The sequence below is a fragment of the Mandrillus leucophaeus genome, unplaced genomic scaffold (genome assembly GCF_000951045.1).
Source record: "Mandrillus leucophaeus isolate KB7577 unplaced genomic scaffold, Mleu.le_1.0 Scaffold659, whole genome shotgun sequence".
NCBI classification, from domain to species: Eukaryota; Metazoa; Chordata; class Mammalia; order Primates; family Cercopithecidae; genus Mandrillus; species Mandrillus leucophaeus.
This window is the reverse complement of record NW_012107130.1, coordinates 1,625,727-1,642,397: the sequence shown is the minus strand read 5'-3', so window position 1 is coordinate 1,642,397 and position 16,671 is coordinate 1,625,727. Positions and strand designations below refer to the sequence as shown.

Sequence of the window (16,671 nt, the reverse complement as noted above, 5' to 3'; positions counted from 1 at the left end):
AAAAAAAAAAAAAAAAGAAACTAGAGAGCGGTAGTGGTTGAACAACATTGTGAATGCACTAAATGCTATTGAACTGTATACTTTAAAATAGTTAATTGAATGTTATGTGAATTTCATCTCAATAAAAAAATCATATAATGAATCATGTATTCACCTTGGCTTACTGATCTACAAGTATATTCTCTATGTTTACAGGATAATTAGTAGAAAAGAGTTATAATTTAGAGATTGCATGATAATACCATGAAAAGCAAATCTTATTTATAATTCAAGATAAATGTGAGATAAAAGTCTAACTAAAAGCCTAAAAATTACTTTTAGGAGAGTCTGCAAATTTTCCTCTCAAAGTTACAATTTTCTTTAAAAAAAAATTGGAAACCAGATGGTCTTATACATAAAATCTCAATATTAAATCCATATGGGATTTAAAAATTAATTCTGTTGCAGCTGCAGCAATCATAACTGTAGTCAATGTGTTTATTTTTCCTTCAGTAATGTTTAGAGCAGTGTTTCTCAAAGTGGGAACTTGTTAGAAATGCAAATTCTCATGCTCCACCCCCATCTACTTAATCAGAAACCCTGGGGGTGAGACTCCCGCTGGCCATCTGTGTTTTAATAAGCCCTCCCTGTGAATGCTCAAGTTTGAAGACCATTGGTTAAGACCAATAAGCACAAGTGTTGGACAGGGAGGCCATTATAAGCATTTTCTTACCAGACAGTGTCGATTCTTAAACGTTGCTCTGTTTGTCCTAATTCTTAACATGTCAGCTTGCAACACCTGTGAATTAAAACTAAAAAGAAAAAGAAAAACATTTGTTATAAAATCCATTACAAAAAAAAAATTTTTTTTTGAGACGGAGTCTCGCTCTGTTCTGTTGCCCAGGCTGGAGTGCAGTGGCACGATCTTAGCTCACTGCGACCTCTGCCTCCCAGGTTCAAGCAATCCTTCTACCTCAGCCCCCCTAGTAGCTGCGATTACAGGCATGCACCACTATGCCCAGCTGATTTTTGTGTTTTTAGTAGAGACGAGGTTTCACCATGTTGGTCTGGCTGGTCTCGAACTCCTGACCTCAGGTGATCCACCCACCTTGTCCCCCTCAAAGTGCTGGGATTACAGGCGTGAGCCACCATGCCCGGCCACAAAATTCTTTTAAAGAAGATTTCAAATACCTAAACAGCAAGGGTAAAGGCAAGCTGTGCAAAGGTAGAAATTAAAACACACACACACATACAGCCTTGGTTGGCTGAGCCTAAACAAGTCTCCATATAAGGTAAGGAATTCTCAAGCACCCTACTTTACTCCTAATTATGCTACGGAGAATGAATATAATTTATCGTGAACTTGGAAATACATCATTTTCAGTTTAAACCTGTAAATGATTTAAATTTATGATCAGAGCTACAAGGTGCAAATATCAATTCCCTCTCAATTCCCAAAGTTTCACATGAATAAGAGGAATAACAATAGCAGGGGTTGATGGAACTCAGATTTTCCACAGATGTGTTTGGTTTGGCCTACACAGTGTCAACAATGTTTTTGAATTTGTTTTGTACACTGTGAGATTTCACATTAAAAAAAACAAAAACAAACAAACAACAAAAAACAACACCCAGATTCCAACTTTCTGGCTTCTATTGAAAAGTTGCAAGATTTTGCAACACTGGGCCACATTCCCATGATAACAATGGACTGAAGTTGTGCAGCTGCTGCCCACTGAAGTTAGGTCTGTGTCCTCAGCTTTGATGGTTGCCCACCAAGTGAACTCGGTCCTATTTGACCTTGTAATCCTGAAGAAATCATTTCATTGTTTTTTCAGAGATGTGGTCAGCCCCGCTATATGTTGCCTAGGCTGCCCTCAAACTCCTAGGCTCAATGATGCTCCTGCCTCAGCCTCTCAAATAGCTAGGACTACAGATCCCAGCTGTGTCTGGCATGTTTTCCTTTTTATTATAACTTCTTATTTTGAAACGGTTTAAGACTCACCAGAAGTTGCAAAAAGAATACAGATGGTTCGCATGTACCCTTCATCCAGGTTCCTCCAATGTGAGAAATCATCTGTAACACTTTTGTTTTAGCTGCCTATATCCAGTCAACTGCCAGTATTTTAGATTTTACCTCTATACTCTCTCTCTCTGATATCCACCCGATTCTTTTCATGCTCCTTGCCAAAAACCAATTCAAGGTCTTTTTCCTTTTCCACAGACTGCCATAGTCTAACTGGGCTCCTTGCCTCTCTTCTTTCCCTTCTCTAGGCTATCTAACAGACTACCAGGGGCACCTGCCTAAAGAACAGTTTGCTCACAACTTTCAATGACTCTCTTCAGTGCCTGTCAAATTCAGTTACGTTCTTTACTATGACATTCAAAGCCCTCCACAGTTTGGCTCCAGACTCTTCAATTTCATGGACTAGTACAATTTCAAAACAAAATCTAGGCAGAAACATAGTTGCCACCTCTTTCTTTTACCAAGTCAAGTCATTTTTTAAAAAATCCCACCATTGACCAACACCATCATTTCATTTGTAAAATGACACTTTGGTATTAAGAAAATAAGAGAATAACAAATCTCAGAGTACAGTACAGTCCTGCCCAGGAAGGATAATTAGCAACTACATAATGACATCTTTAATTATGCTGTACTTAACTTTTTTAAAGGCATGGATTGGTAAAAACTTCACCTGAGATCAGCACTGATCGGCAGATGAACATTTGGGAGTCAGGGGTTCAGGCAAAGTGGACCATTCAGTTCTCTGGAATACATCTATGCTTTTCTGCCTTCAAGTCTGTTCTGTATGTAATACTTAAAATACTATCCCAAGCATTGGTCCCCCTCTTTTCCAGGGTGTATCCTATCAATCCATGAAGGCCCATCTCAATTGTCACCTTCTTCATAAACTTGTCCTTCTCCCTCACCAGTCCCGCTGTAATTTCTCCCTTCCTTCTTTGAATTCCCCTAGCACTTTCTTTAGCTCCCTACGCACTTATCTTACTCTACCACACATTTAAGTCCTTCAAGTATTTACAGTCCCTGTTAAAGTTTATTGAGCCCTGAGATATGTCTTTGCAACATCATAATTTGCATATAACAGGCGGTAACTTACTATTTTATGAATGGAAGGTATATGGATGTATCTAAGTTTACTTCCTTTCCCAGTCATTTTCTTTGTGAGAATAGGAATATGTTCTGGCAGTCACTTATAAGAAAATTGGAGGGACACTAATGGGCTATTTCTTTCCACTCTTTTTTGTTTACATGTGTAGGGGGCTTAATTCTTAGGGCTAGCAATGATATATTCTACCCTAAATTTGTTCGCCAATTTTAGTAAGACTATAACTGAAAGAAAGAATTCAGGCAATATATACTTCAACTGATATGCATTATTCAACATGAATTTATAAAACCCTAGGTGATATCTGAACTGAGTTAAGTGCTACTTCTAACTCGGAAAAAGCAAAGGTAGTATAACTGGATGAAGTTCAATGTTCCACATCAAATGATCAATAAACAGCTCTGTCTAAACTATAATAGATTTATGTCACTTATATTCCCAAAGTAATCATTTTTCATGGCTGCTATTCTTCCACGTTCGTAAGAGTTCAATAAACCAGAGGATGGGCAAACTTTTTCTGCAAAGGGCCAGAGAGTAAACATTTGAGGATTTGTGGGCCATACAGTATCTGTTGCAACTCCTCAGTTCTGCCACTGCAGTGGGAAAGTAGCCATAGATAATAACTAAACAAATGGGGATGGTTCCATTCCAATAAAATTTTATTTGCAAATCCAGGTGGTGGGCTGCATTTGGGTCTGGGGCAGTAATTTGCCTTTCAAATAGAATTGAGGGTCAGGGGCAGTGGCTCATGCCTGTAATAGCAGCACTTTGGGAGGCCAAGGTGGGCAGATCATGAGGTCAGGAGTTCGAGACCAGCCTGGCCAACATAGTGAAACCCGTCTCTACTAAAAATACAAAAATTAGCCAGGCATGGTGGTGCATGCCTGTAGTCCCAGCTACTCGGGAGGCTGAGGCAGGAGAATCGCTTGAGCTCAGGAGGCAGAGGTTGCAGTAAGCCAAGATTGAACCACTGCACTCCAGCCTCAAGATTCCATCTCAGGAAAATAATAATAATAATTGAGGCAGTAACAGTTTAAATGCAGGGTCAAGGTAGAGGTTTTTAAGGTAGGGAGGCACTGGCAGGAATACAAGAACCTAATCTCTGAGTCTTTGCATAAGGGTCAGAGAAAGAGAAGAAAAAAACTCCTAGCTTTAAACATAGTTATTGACACTAGTAATAAAGTCAGCCAACTACAGGGATAAAGAGTATAAAGAACCAAGAGGTTCAAAACTTTTGACGTTGGAATTTTTATTAGTTCAAGATATACATAAAACAGTGCAGATACTTCTTTAAAACAGTAATACTGTATTAAAGAATTGATATAAAAGAAACCAATGTAAGGAATTTAATTCTGCAAATGCTGGTGCAAGAGGGTCTTTATATAGAAGAAACATGGAGCGAAGTTCGAAAATGACTTGAAAGAGGTGCAACAATGTTTAGCAAGCTAAATATTCTCTACAACAGCACAAAACATCCCCTCAGATCATTTGGGCAAGTTCCCTGACCTCAGGCATGTCACACATCATTCCTATGTTACTTCTTTCTGATGGACCGGAGTCCGTGAACTCTGTCCACTTTGTGGTTTCTATAACTCCTACTAAAGAAATATGCTAGTGATTCTCACTTTCTGAAGAGAATGCTTTACTGCCAGGTATAGTTTAGAAAGGGGAAGTACACAAGTATTAGAGGGCCAAGGAAGAAAAAAAAAGGGAGAAAAGTGAGCAGTATGCATATGCAAATAAGAACTGAGGTGAAAATGAATTCAACTAAGGCTCAGTGTAATCCTACTCTAAATTTTTCTTGCTTCAGAATAACTTCTCTGACCATGCCCTACATTTTCTACAATAGCACAAAATATGCCCTCAGATCATCTAGGCAAGTTCCCCAATCTCAGGGATGTCACACATCATTCCTATGTTACTTCTTTCTGATGGACTAGAGTCCCTGGACTCCGTCCACTTTGTGGTTTCTATATCTTTAAACTCCTACTAGAGAAATATGCTAGTGACCCTTACCTTTCTGTAAAAATTTTACTTCATGCATTAGGATCTTTAGCTATGGAATTTAACACTATAGCTATGCTCTAATATGATAAAAGCAAAAAACAAACAAAACAAAAAAAAAATCCTTTGCAGAACAAAGCAAGATATGAAGGGATAACTGAGATCTCTCTGTTTCCAAAGCTTTGAGGATTAGGGAAGGGTCCACTCCTTCTCTGGCATATTTAATACATTAAAGAGGATCCACAGGTTCTTTCAAGTACACATCCTCCATCGTCTATTTGCAGTCTATTTCTTCTTTTTATATTGTCTTCAATAAACCCAACATTCTCCCTACTGCTCTCTTCTACTAGTAGAGTGGGTCCCATAATTCCTTTATTTCCACAACAGGATTAGAGCAAAATCCTGAGTGAATAAAATGTTCTTGTTCTCAGCACAACATGCAGAGTCCCCCTTCTATGTTTTTCTACCTGCCTATTTTAAAAAGGTAATGTATTTTTTTTTTTTTTTTTTGGTCAATCTTAGTTTGCTTTTCATTTTGTGAACAGTATATTCTCTCCTACCTCAAATAACCCAAAAGCTGCATTTATTTAGTTAATCAACTTAGTTATTCATTAGTAGTGGCCAGAACAGTCATTTAGGAGTCAGGAAACAGAGGTTCCTAGTACTGGCTCTGCCACTAAACATGTCATTTTGGAGATTTATGGGCCTCAGTTTCCTCATATGTTAAACAAGGAGGGTAAAGCTGGTCTCTGAATCCCTTCCTGATAAGTCTATGGTACTGTGAATTACAACTATCAATCAGTATGATGCCACAAATGTGAGGAGCAAAGTTAGCAACATATGTAGTGAATGCATTTTTCAGACATTTTTATGATATCTAGAAAACCTTATAATACTGAAATGTGAGATCCAAAATATCATTTTAAAAGTCTAATTTAAGTAAGATTTAGGCCGGGTGCGATGGCTCATGCCTGTAATCCCAACACTTTGGGAGGCCGAGGCGGGCAGATCACAAGGTCAGGAGATCGAGACCATTCTGGCTAACACGGTGAAACCCCGTCTCCACTAAAAATACAAAAAATTAGGCGGGCGTGGTGGCGGGTGCCTGAAGTCCCAGCTACTCAGTAGGCTGAGGCAGGAGAATCGCTTGAACCCGGGAGGCGGAGGTTGCAGTGAGCCGAGATCACGCCACTGCACTCCAGCCTGGGCGACACAGTGAGACTCCGTCTTAAAAAACAAAAAAAGGAAACAAGATTTAGTAATCCCAGATCTTCAGAAATACAGTTAACCATCATTTAGTGCAGTGTTTCTAAATTATTTTTTCATTATTGACCCTCTAAAAAGCCTTTTTAGACATTTTTTCCCCTAATTGCTTCCCCTCCGTGAAATTTTAATAACACATATATACTATATATCTGTGTACAGACTGTATGTATATCTGTGCTTTATACATAAAAAGAGTAAAAATATTTCACACTCCCCTAAGAACTATTTTCTCCCCGCTTGGGGGAAGTATCACCCAGTGAGAATGTGTAATTTAGGAGATCAAGCTTCTGTGGTCCCAAAACTTTTTGCGCCAATAAAAAATAGGTGTAGGACAGGAGCAGTGGCTCACATCTGTAATCCCAGCACTTTGGTAGGCTGAGGCGGGCGGATCACGTGAGGCCAGGAGTTCGAGACCAGCCTGGCCAACATGGTGAAACCCTGTCTCTACTAAAAATACAAAAAATTACCGGGTGTGGTGGCAGGCGCCTGTAATCCCAGCTACTAGGGAGGCTGAGGCACGAGAATTGCTTGAACCCAGGAGGCGGAGGTTACAGTAAGCTGAGATCGTGCCACTGCACTCCAGCCTGGGCGACAGAGCAAGACTCTGTTTCAAAAAAAAAAAAAAAAAAAAAAAAGGTGTAAAAAAAGTCCAAAGTTTATTTGCTTGACAACCATTTCCATTCAAGTGGCTGGAGGTGAAGGTCAGAGGTGATAAAGCAGCTGAAATGACAAATATTACAGTCATGGCAGAAGATCTGGGGGTGAGTGGGGGAGGATGCTAAGTTTCTTCAAAGGAATGGGTAAGAAATGGGGTGAAGTTAGAAAAAAGCCGTGCTCCACACCAATTGGCTGCTGCATTCGGGTCCGGGTGGACTATCAGGGGAGGATGTTCAGATTCAGATGTCTGTCAACCTCAGGGTGGGTGCGCGCTGTCCCTCAGGTCAGCCCGTCCCACTACCCCCACCCAAGGTTGAGGGTGGGATCTCAGGACACCAGGAACAAGGGAGATACCTGCAGAATCTCAACAAATAAAGGGACGGGAATTCTATAGGAAATCACTTTCCCGAACACCTCCTCCCCACCCGCTTGCCTCCTTCAGTATCTCAACCTGGCTCACCCAAGTCCATTGATCAAAGGGGCACTGTTGACTCTTCTCGGAATGTTGCTGTCTGCGGTAGTGGAACTCGGCAGCGATTCGGAACCTACTTCCATTTTCTCCCGTGCCATGTCCGGGTCGAGGAATAAGTTCTCAAGGCTTTCCGGCTGCCGTTCACACAAGGACAAGTCGACTTAGTGGGCAGGTGATGTAAGGAGAGAGGCAAAGGGGAAAAAGAGAAGAGAGGAGAAAGCTCTTAGACGAGTAGGGGTGCCCACCTTTGCAGCCCTAGCATCCCTAACATCAGTGAACACAAAGTTAGGCAGGACTGGCTCCGAACCGCCTATCTCCCATGATCGGGGCCTCTAACGATGAGAAGATCCCCCACCTCCAAGTCTATAATGTAACTGGGGAATTTAATCTGTCACCGCCGCGAATCCTTCTCCATCTCAGCCCTGGCAACTCATGGTAAGCCTTTCCGGCCAAAACAAAAACTACAATCTGCCGCCTTTGACCATCCGTTGGGTTCCGCCCCTCAGAGCCTGCGATACGCTTCCAGTCAGACGACGCGTATTGTGACGCAGGCAATGACGTCACTTCACGCTCCTCTGTCAGCTTTGCCAGGGGCGCAGGCGCAAAGAAGCCGCTTTATCCCCACGTCGTCCCCTCCTTCCTCCTTCCCCAGTGCCCACTCCCCGTGGTTGTGCCTCTACTCTTTTACAAACCCTGGCATGGTTTCCTTAAGCATTATTTAGAAATGAAAGCGTTGGGAGGGGTGAGGTCCTTTCTGCCCTATGCCTAATTCTCAATTTTCTTATCCCTTTATGACTGAGGCCAACAAGCTTCCAACCTCCTATGATGCATTTTTCCATCCTGTAACAGCAGACACACTACACCTTTGTAATTTTAGAAAAGCAAAAGTCTGAAAAGAAAAAAAAAAAGATACTGCTACCGAAGTACTTAGAGGCCACTTGTTCCCAAAGGGTCTTGCTAAGGTGCTAACCTAACTGAGTTCATTTGGCAAACGAATTACTGTTTTCAGTGTGGTTTCTTTCTATTTTAAACCATAATTGTACAGTTTTTTTGTTTTTTGTTTTTTTTTTTTTGAGATGGAATTTCGCTCTTGTTGCTCAGGCTGGAGTGCACTGGCCGTGATCTTGGCTCACTGCAACCTCCACCTCCCAGGTTCAAGCGATTCTCCTGCCTCAGCCTCCCGAGTAGCTGGGATTACAGGCGCTCGCCACCACGCCTGGCTAATTTTTGTATTTTAGTAGAGATGGGGTTTCACCATGTTGGCCAGGCTGGTCTCGAACTCCTGGACCGAAGGTGATCCGCCTGCCTCGTCCTCCCAAAGTGCTGGGATTACAGACGTGAGCCACCGCGCCTGCCTCGGTGTGTGTTTTTACATTATATATAATCTGGCTCCTCACAGCTATTCATATAAAAAAGACCTCAGCTAATTTACAAAGATTTGAGTTAAAGCAGTGAGGCTTTTTAAAAAACAAATATCTCAGAATTTAGTATCTATGCAAATCAGTGTTTTCATTTCAGGTAGTATTAGAAACTACATACATTCTAAGAATGCTGCCATGGCTCATATCATTTTAAGAACTGCTGTTTTAGAAATTTTAACCATCACTTAATGAGCCACACTAAGTACTAAAATCTTAACTCCATGCTAATAATTTTGTAAAACCACACATTTTGGTAACCATATAGAGAACTGGCTGAGAAGGCAAATAAACCTAGTGAAATGGGAGTTGTTAATTAAAATAATCATAACACTTTATAGATAACAATTTTTTTTTTTTTTGAGACAGAGTTTTGCTCTTGTTGCCCAGGTTGGAGTGCAATGGCGCAATCTTGGCTCATCGCAACCTCCACCTCCCGGGTTCAAGCTATTCTCCTGACTCAGCCTCCAGAGTAGCTGGGATTACAGGCATGTGCCACCACTCCCAGCTAATTTTGTATTTTTAGTAGAGATGGGGTTTCTCCGTGTTGGTCATGCTGGTCTCGAACTCCCGACCTCAGGTGATCCACCCGCCTCGGCCTCCCAAAGTGCTGGGATTACAGGTGTGAGCCTCTGCACCTGGCCTACAAAATGTTTTTACATACTTATCTGGATTGGTTCAATCATTAACCCTGCTCAGCTACCCAGTGGTGAACTTAAAATAATGGGACAGTCTTGAGATAGTTCGTGACAAGTTATGACATGTAAGATAATAAATATGTATTCTTTGTTTATTCTGGGAATAGAATAAGACAAACTTGATTATATTAGGCAGAATCAGATTACTTAAATCCCAGACATGAAGATGATGTGGAGTCCCCATTCCTGATATAAGACAGATTAATAATAGCTACTGTTTCTTGGACACTTACTATGTGCCAGGTACTGTCCTAATCACTTTAAATAGGTGATTGCATTTAAAGTTTACAATAATTCTTTGAGGTAGGCACCATCACAATGCCCATTTTTCACAGGGGGAAACCAAAGCCCAGAGGGGTTACTCAAGTTACAACTACTAAGTGGCAAAGCCAAGATTCCTCTGCCCTTCTGTTTAAGTAAAAAAAAAAATGAGGTGCCTCAGAATATCTCCCTGGACACAATTTCTGTACTCATAAGCACTTGATAAATACTTATGAAATTATTTTATGAATAAATGCAGGTTTAAATAGCCTATCTTTCATAGTTATCTTGTAAAGTAGGTAAATCATTTCTGTTTTACAGTTGGATAAAATTCCAAAGAGATTAATGGCACATAATTAGATAGCAGCAGAATTCAGGCTAGTATCAAGATGTTCTAAAAGCCACTGTTAAAATTCCCAGGGTACCTGAAAGTTTATAAAAGATGGTGGTTAAAGCTGAGTAAATTCAGGGTGAATGCAGAAGCAGTGATTAAAGACAGAACAGAGTAAAAAAACAAATTGCCTGAATAACAGAAAAATATGAAGCAGGCCAGTGGACAAGGGAATCTTACCTCCATTCTGTTCATTTTAATTTTCAACGTTTGCTAGTATTCTTGGCAGGTAATAAGATTTCATATGTATATTTTGAATAAATAGATAAAATTTCATCCTGCCTAAGCCTTACAAGTATCTAATTTTTAAATAAGTACAACACTAAGAAAACAGGTATAATAAAATGACAAGGAAAGAGTGACTAATGGATTGTGTTTCTAAGAAAAGGAGTTAGTAATATGAAATAACTAAATATATGAGATGGTAGTAAATTTACAGCTATTATCAAAGAGAAAGAGCTCTCTTTTACTAAAGAACAGCTACATGTCAGGAACCCCAAACCTGTAAAGATATAAATAGGACTCATAGTACATACACAAATTGGAACATCAAAAGGAACAAGTAATACAAAAACAGCAAGAATTCTATATGCTACAATGGCAAACACAACATTAAAGAAATTGTTTTCACTTCTCCCCATTTCTACTCACACATTATTATACCAACCTAGCTGTGTTCCTTGATCAGTTCTTCCAGTTCCAGGGAAATATGCCATGATCTTGGGACACTGTTTTTGTTAGATCTAGACTTGACAATTAGGCTACTCTTCTCTGCATATCCCAGTCTGCTGCCCTGTGTCCCAGGCCGTCACCTATAAAAGGGAAGTAACAAACGTGATAATCAGCTCTTTATTTTACCAGTTGTCATGACAACCTTGAAGCTACATTGTAACCTTTAATTACCACAAGAGCAAGTCAAATACAAGTTGAACCCAAATCTACAAATCACAAACACCCCAAACCTTCCCAAAAGATTTACATGAAAGGTAAAAAAAAAACTAGCAGGCAAGAATGATGTGAATAAAACCTAGAAATGATAGCCAAAGTAGCATTCTTCTCGTCTTGTTCTCCTAAATTGTTAAGCTCCTGGGGTCAGTGCATGTGCCTCCTCAACAAATGATTGTTTAGTAGCTATTGTGAACAAAAGAATGTATTATAATTTCTTTTGAGCAGGGAGTAGGAGGTGGGGCTGGCCTAAAGGGTTGCTGAGACCTTGAGATAAAAAGAGATACCTAAGTTGCTCAAAAACAGAGGTTGTTGTTTCTAATCTAGCTGGGAGAAAAATACAGGCAATTTAAAGGAAACCATCTAAAAGTACTTACAAATCCCTCATACTGCAGGCAGAAAGCATAAACAGTGAGGAATAAAATGACAATTGGCCTTGGCAAGTTTAGTATGGGATAATTGAAAAGAGGCAGGCAAAATTATTATTTCTGGCTGAATTTTGAAAGCAATTTCATAACTATTACATTTCAATGCAATGGCCTTCTCTTTCCCAGGGCCATTCAAGTGGTGAGGATTAAGAGTTTGCGGAGTCCTGTTAAGATAAGAAAGAAAGAGCAAAGCGCCCCAGGTGGGGAAGAACGATGCAAAATTGTTCAGAGAGACCTAGGGCACAACGACCTCGTTCCACATGTGGGTACAGCAGCATGACTTGTTTCCACATGCAGCCCCCTCCAGCTCCCTCCAGCACCTGCCTCTTTGCAGATAGCTCCTCCTCTGCAGTGCTGCCCTTTGCCTCCTTGCAACATATTTTTCATGACTTCTCTAATAAATCTGCCTTTCTTTACCTATGACTGTCTTGGTAAATTCCTTTACCACCCGCGCCACTGGCCAGTTGCACGTGCAACATTTTGGTGGCCCGTATGGGCCTCTCCCCTACTCTCTTCCTTTCCTCCAATTCCAACCTCTCGTTGGACAGCGTCAAAACCCTGAGATAATTTAAAGTTCCTGGCCAGGGCTGCTCCCCAGGGAACCAGGAGGTCCCGGTGGAAAGACATCAGACTGCTGCCCCACGATCCCGTGAGAGTTCAGAATTTGCTTTACTTTTCAGTCTTCCAGCCGACAAATTCTAGTATCCCTCTGGCAATTGATGGCAACTGGTCAGGGCCATTTCCTGGTGTGGCCTGAAGGCCAGCGGGTGTGAACAGGTTTGGCTGCCTTGCCCAGAAGGGAAGAAGGCCCTCTCCTATCCCTTCTGGCGAAAAGGTCTACAATCCCTTTGTGGTGCAATTGGCACATATGTTTTGGGGAGCTCAGAGCCCCTCTTTCTTACTCGAAATAGCCCTGCGAAAACAGCCAGACCTCCTGCTCTGGACGTTCCCAAATTAGGTGATCGCAAACAGCCTCAGAGCAGTGAGTCTCCCCATTCTGGTCCTCTCTCCTGGGATGGGACCAGGCTGAGTTTTTCCTTTACCCTTTTTCCTCGCACTTGGGCTAACCATCCAGCGTAAGGCCCCAGCGCTGAGATGTCCTTTCCAGTAGGTGGGATGCCCCTTTAGAAAGTGCACTCGAGGCCAGGCTCAGTGGCTCATGCTTGTAATCCCAGCACTTTGGGAGGCCGAGGTGGGAGGATCACCTGAGGTCAGGAGTTCAAGACCAGCCTGGCCAACATGGGGAAACTCCGTCTCTACTAAAAATGCAAAAAATTAGCTGGACGTAGTGGTGCATGCCTGTAACCCCAGCTACTTGGGAGGCTAAGAGAGGAGAATTGCTTGAACCTGGGAGGTGGAGGTTGCAGTGAGCCAAGGTCCCACCACTGCACTCCAGCCTGGGTGACAAAGCGAGACTGCATCTCAAAGAAAAAAAACACAAAAAGAAAGAAAGAAAGAAAAGAACAGAAAAGTGCACTGGAATTCCTCAGCAGATGTGAGCTGAGTCCTCTTCCCGGTGGGGCAGTGGGGGGGCGGTTTGCGGCGAGAGAGTGTGCTTCATGTCCGCAGCAGACATTAGCCCCCAGCAGCTCATCGTTTTCCAGTCCCAGCGTGGGACAAACTTCCTCTATTCCGTCAGACTAACCTCTGGGTTGCATCCCAAAACATTGAGACAAATGTAACCCTGAGATTAATAAAAAAAAAAATGAAAAATGTCCAATTTTCTTTTGTAATACAGCACGGCCTCTATGCAGAAAACCTCAAATTAGTCTCCTCAGTCTTTTATAACCAAGAGCAGGATAAGGACAGGGCTAAGGAGAAAGAAGAACGCAGGGACAAGAAGCAGGGTCAACTGTTGGCTGCTTTGCAAGTCCCTAGCCTCCATTCCAGGTTGCCCTAAGGGTACTCCTCCAGATAACTGCCATCAGTGCAGAAGCCCACGCCACTGGAAGGCAAACTGGTCCTATGGGATGAATGACGAAAAACCCCCGCATGGCTTGCCCCCTCTGCCACAAGCTCGGCCACCGGAAATGGGACTGCCCTGGAGGGCCAAAGGGCCCCTGGGACATAATCCCAACCCTTGATGATCATCAGGCCTTAAACTGAAGAGGGGGCTTTCTGCTTTGGCTAGCTTTCAGATCAAACATGAGTCATCAATAAAACAAAGCCAAGGGCAACTCTGGAGGTGGCAAGTAAAATCATAAACTTCCCTTTTGATTTAAAAAGCTGCCTGCCGTGGAGATGCCTCCTCTACCCCTTTCTGGAAATACCTTTTGCTTATGTGGTAAAAACCTGGAAAATTACTATCTGGACTTTAACAGGCTTTTATTTAGATTGAGTCACTATTGGAATTGAGAACACCATGAAAAGAAAATGGTTACATTAAAAGAAGGATGCATAATAATAACATAGCTAGTCTTAGAAAATTCTCTTGAGCAGTTAAAACTTTTTGCAAGCTTGAAAATGCTCTGAACTCGTGGTAAAACAACAGTAGTCACCTTGTGCTGTAGGTCAGTTGCTAAGGTTTTGCCCTATCACAATGGCACCTGGGTTCAATTCCTGGATTTGAAAGTCACTCCTTTGTGGTTTAATACTTGTGGTACTTTTGCCATGTATTGATTATTTTTCCCTCCATGGACAGCTTCTGATTTCCTGTCTTGAAATTTTCTTTTCTCTGAGTTACCTTTGGAGCAGTTCTAGATCTTATAAATTGCTTGCCATCTCTTTGGAGACACCTCATGTTTAAATCATCCCCTCAGTTAAGCTTTCTTTTTTATTTTTTCAGACGGAGTCTCGCTCTGTCGCCAGACTGGAGTATAGTGGTGTGTTCTTGGCTCACTACAACCTCCACCTCCCAGGTTCAAGCGATTCTCCTGCCTCAGCCTCCTGAGTAGCTGGGACTATAGGCGAGCACCACCATGCCCTGCTAAGTTTTGCATTTTTAGTAGAGATGGGGTTTCACCATGTTGGCCAGGATGGTCTCGATCTCTTGAACTCGTGATCCGCCCGCCTCGGCCTCCCAAAGTGCTGGGATAACAGGTGTGAGCCACCACGCCCAGCCAACGCTTCTTAATTTCACATAGGAGGTTACCTTTAGTAAAAGGTTCGAAAACCAGAAATATTGACTCTGTTGCCCAGGCTGAGTGCAGTGGCATGATCTCTCACTGCAACCTCCGCCTCCCAGGTTCAAACAATTCTCCCACCTCAGCCACCAGAGTAGCTGGGATTACAGGCGCATGCCACCATGCCCGGCTATTTTTTTTTGAGATGGAGTCTTGCTCTGTTGCCCAGGCTGGAGTGCCGTGGCATGATCTCAACTCACTGCAACCTCTGCCTCTGCCTCCTGGGTTCAAGCGATGCTCCTGCCTCAGCCCCCCAAGTAGCTGGGACTACAGGCACCTGCCACCATGCCCAGCTAATTTTTTTTGTATTTTTAGTATAGACAGGGTTTCACCATGTTGACCAGGCTGGTCTCGAACTCCTGACCTCGTGATTCGCCCACCTCGGCCTCCCAAAGTGCTGGGATTACAGGCATGAGTCACTGCGACCAGCCGGTAAGGAAGGTTTTAAATAAAAATTTTGTATGAGAAAGGATTTTTTTTTTGTTTTTGACACCATGTCTGCCCAGGCTGGAGTGCAGTTGTGCAATCTCGGCTCACTGCAACCTCGGCCTCCCAGCTTCAAATGATTCTCCTGCCTCAGCCTTCGGAGTAGCTGGGATTACAGGTGCCAACCACCACACCCGGCTAATTTCTGTATTTTTAGTAGAGACAGGGTTTCACCATGTTATGTTGGCCAGACTGGTCTTGAACTCCTGACTTCAAGTCATCTGCCTGCCTTGGCCTCCCAAACTGCTGGGATTACAGGCATGAGCCATTGCGCCCAGCCAAGAAAGGATCTTTTATGACAAATTTTTGTCCTAAAGTAAAATGACCTGTTGTTTAAGAAAGGGGTGTTTAGGACAAGTCAGAAAGCCCTGATGTCCAAGTCAGAAAGTCCATACAGTCTGTGTAAGTCGTGAGAAGGTTTACAAAGGAGAAGTTATGAAAGGAATTTTGTATGTGTTTAAGTTGGTTATAACTGAAAGGGAATAATTTAGGATAATCTAACATCAGTCCCCTATGTTAAAAACAAGATTTTCTTAAGATATTAATCTGCTCTTAATATAATTGTAAGAAGTTAAAGCTTCACAGAATAATATCTCAGTTCAACTTTTGCTGTGCCTTGCTGCTTTCAGCTTTTTCTCCCCGGAGAATGCCAAAGATAATAACTCTCTCCTTCATTTTTTGTCAGCTCCTGTAACTTTTTCCTCCAATTCTGTTATTATGGCCTAATGCTAAAATGTTTCATCTTGAAAATAAAAAAAAAACAACAACAACGAAGCAATGTTTTCCTCTAATATAACTTAATTTTGTGCCCTTTTAAAAAAATATGTCTAAATTATCAATGTAATTTAAAAAAACCTTTTCACACTTTTCCTAAGAGTCATGTATTCACCTGCTATACTCATAACCCTGAATACACTCTTCTTGTGTCTAATTATATTTAAACACTTTTTCTTTGAGTTTAACTTCCAGGCTATCTAAATGGGCTTCCAATAAGGAAAAACAGTCACACTACAAATGGTTGTGGGGTTTTTTGTTTGCCTTTTCAGTAACTGGCTTAAGAAACAAACTTTTATCTTCTAGAATTCAGCAGTTTCACTTTCAAGTAATGCTGTGAATGGGATATCAGTCTCTCCCCAATGATGCCTGCTAGCTTTATGAGTCTCCCCTGGATTCAGCTGGTCACCAGTTTTGCCTTGACATACTCCCACTCTGTGATGAGTCCCTTCCTCCAGCAAGATTCAATATCCTAGGTCCCACAGTCTGGAACAATGACCCACAGGGTCTCCTGACAGACCAACAACCATAGATAGGGTCAACTCTATACCCCTGGTCAGCAGGAAGCAGTTGGAAGATGAGACCTCACCCCCAATTCCAAAGATTTGTCATTGTTGTTCTGAGGGGTGTTACGGGGGG

The 16,671-nt window shown here is 42.0% G+C and overlaps 1 protein-coding gene across 2 annotated transcripts in view; it reads right to left on the bottom strand.

Moving 5' to 3' along the window:
- Nucleotides 1–16,671, bottom strand: part of FAM122C (family with sequence similarity 122C) — a 75,248-nt gene that overhangs the window by 56,768 nt on the left and 1,809 nt on the right. Inside the window, exons 2-4 of one of the 2 annotated variants that reach the window (XM_012001325.1) lie at nucleotides 10,945–11,089; nucleotides 7,498–7,669; nucleotides 713–791 (exon numbers count right to left, since the gene is read on the bottom strand). In XM_012001325.1, the coding sequence (XP_011856715.1) occupies nucleotides 713–791; nucleotides 7,498–7,669; nucleotides 10,945–10,993 (300 nt within the window). In that variant the 5' untranslated portion in view covers nucleotides 10,994–11,089. Of the gene's footprint in view, nucleotides 1–712; nucleotides 792–7,497; nucleotides 8,070–10,944; nucleotides 11,090–16,671 lie in introns of those variants that run through there. The other variant, XM_012001326.1, reaches the window with a different exon arrangement.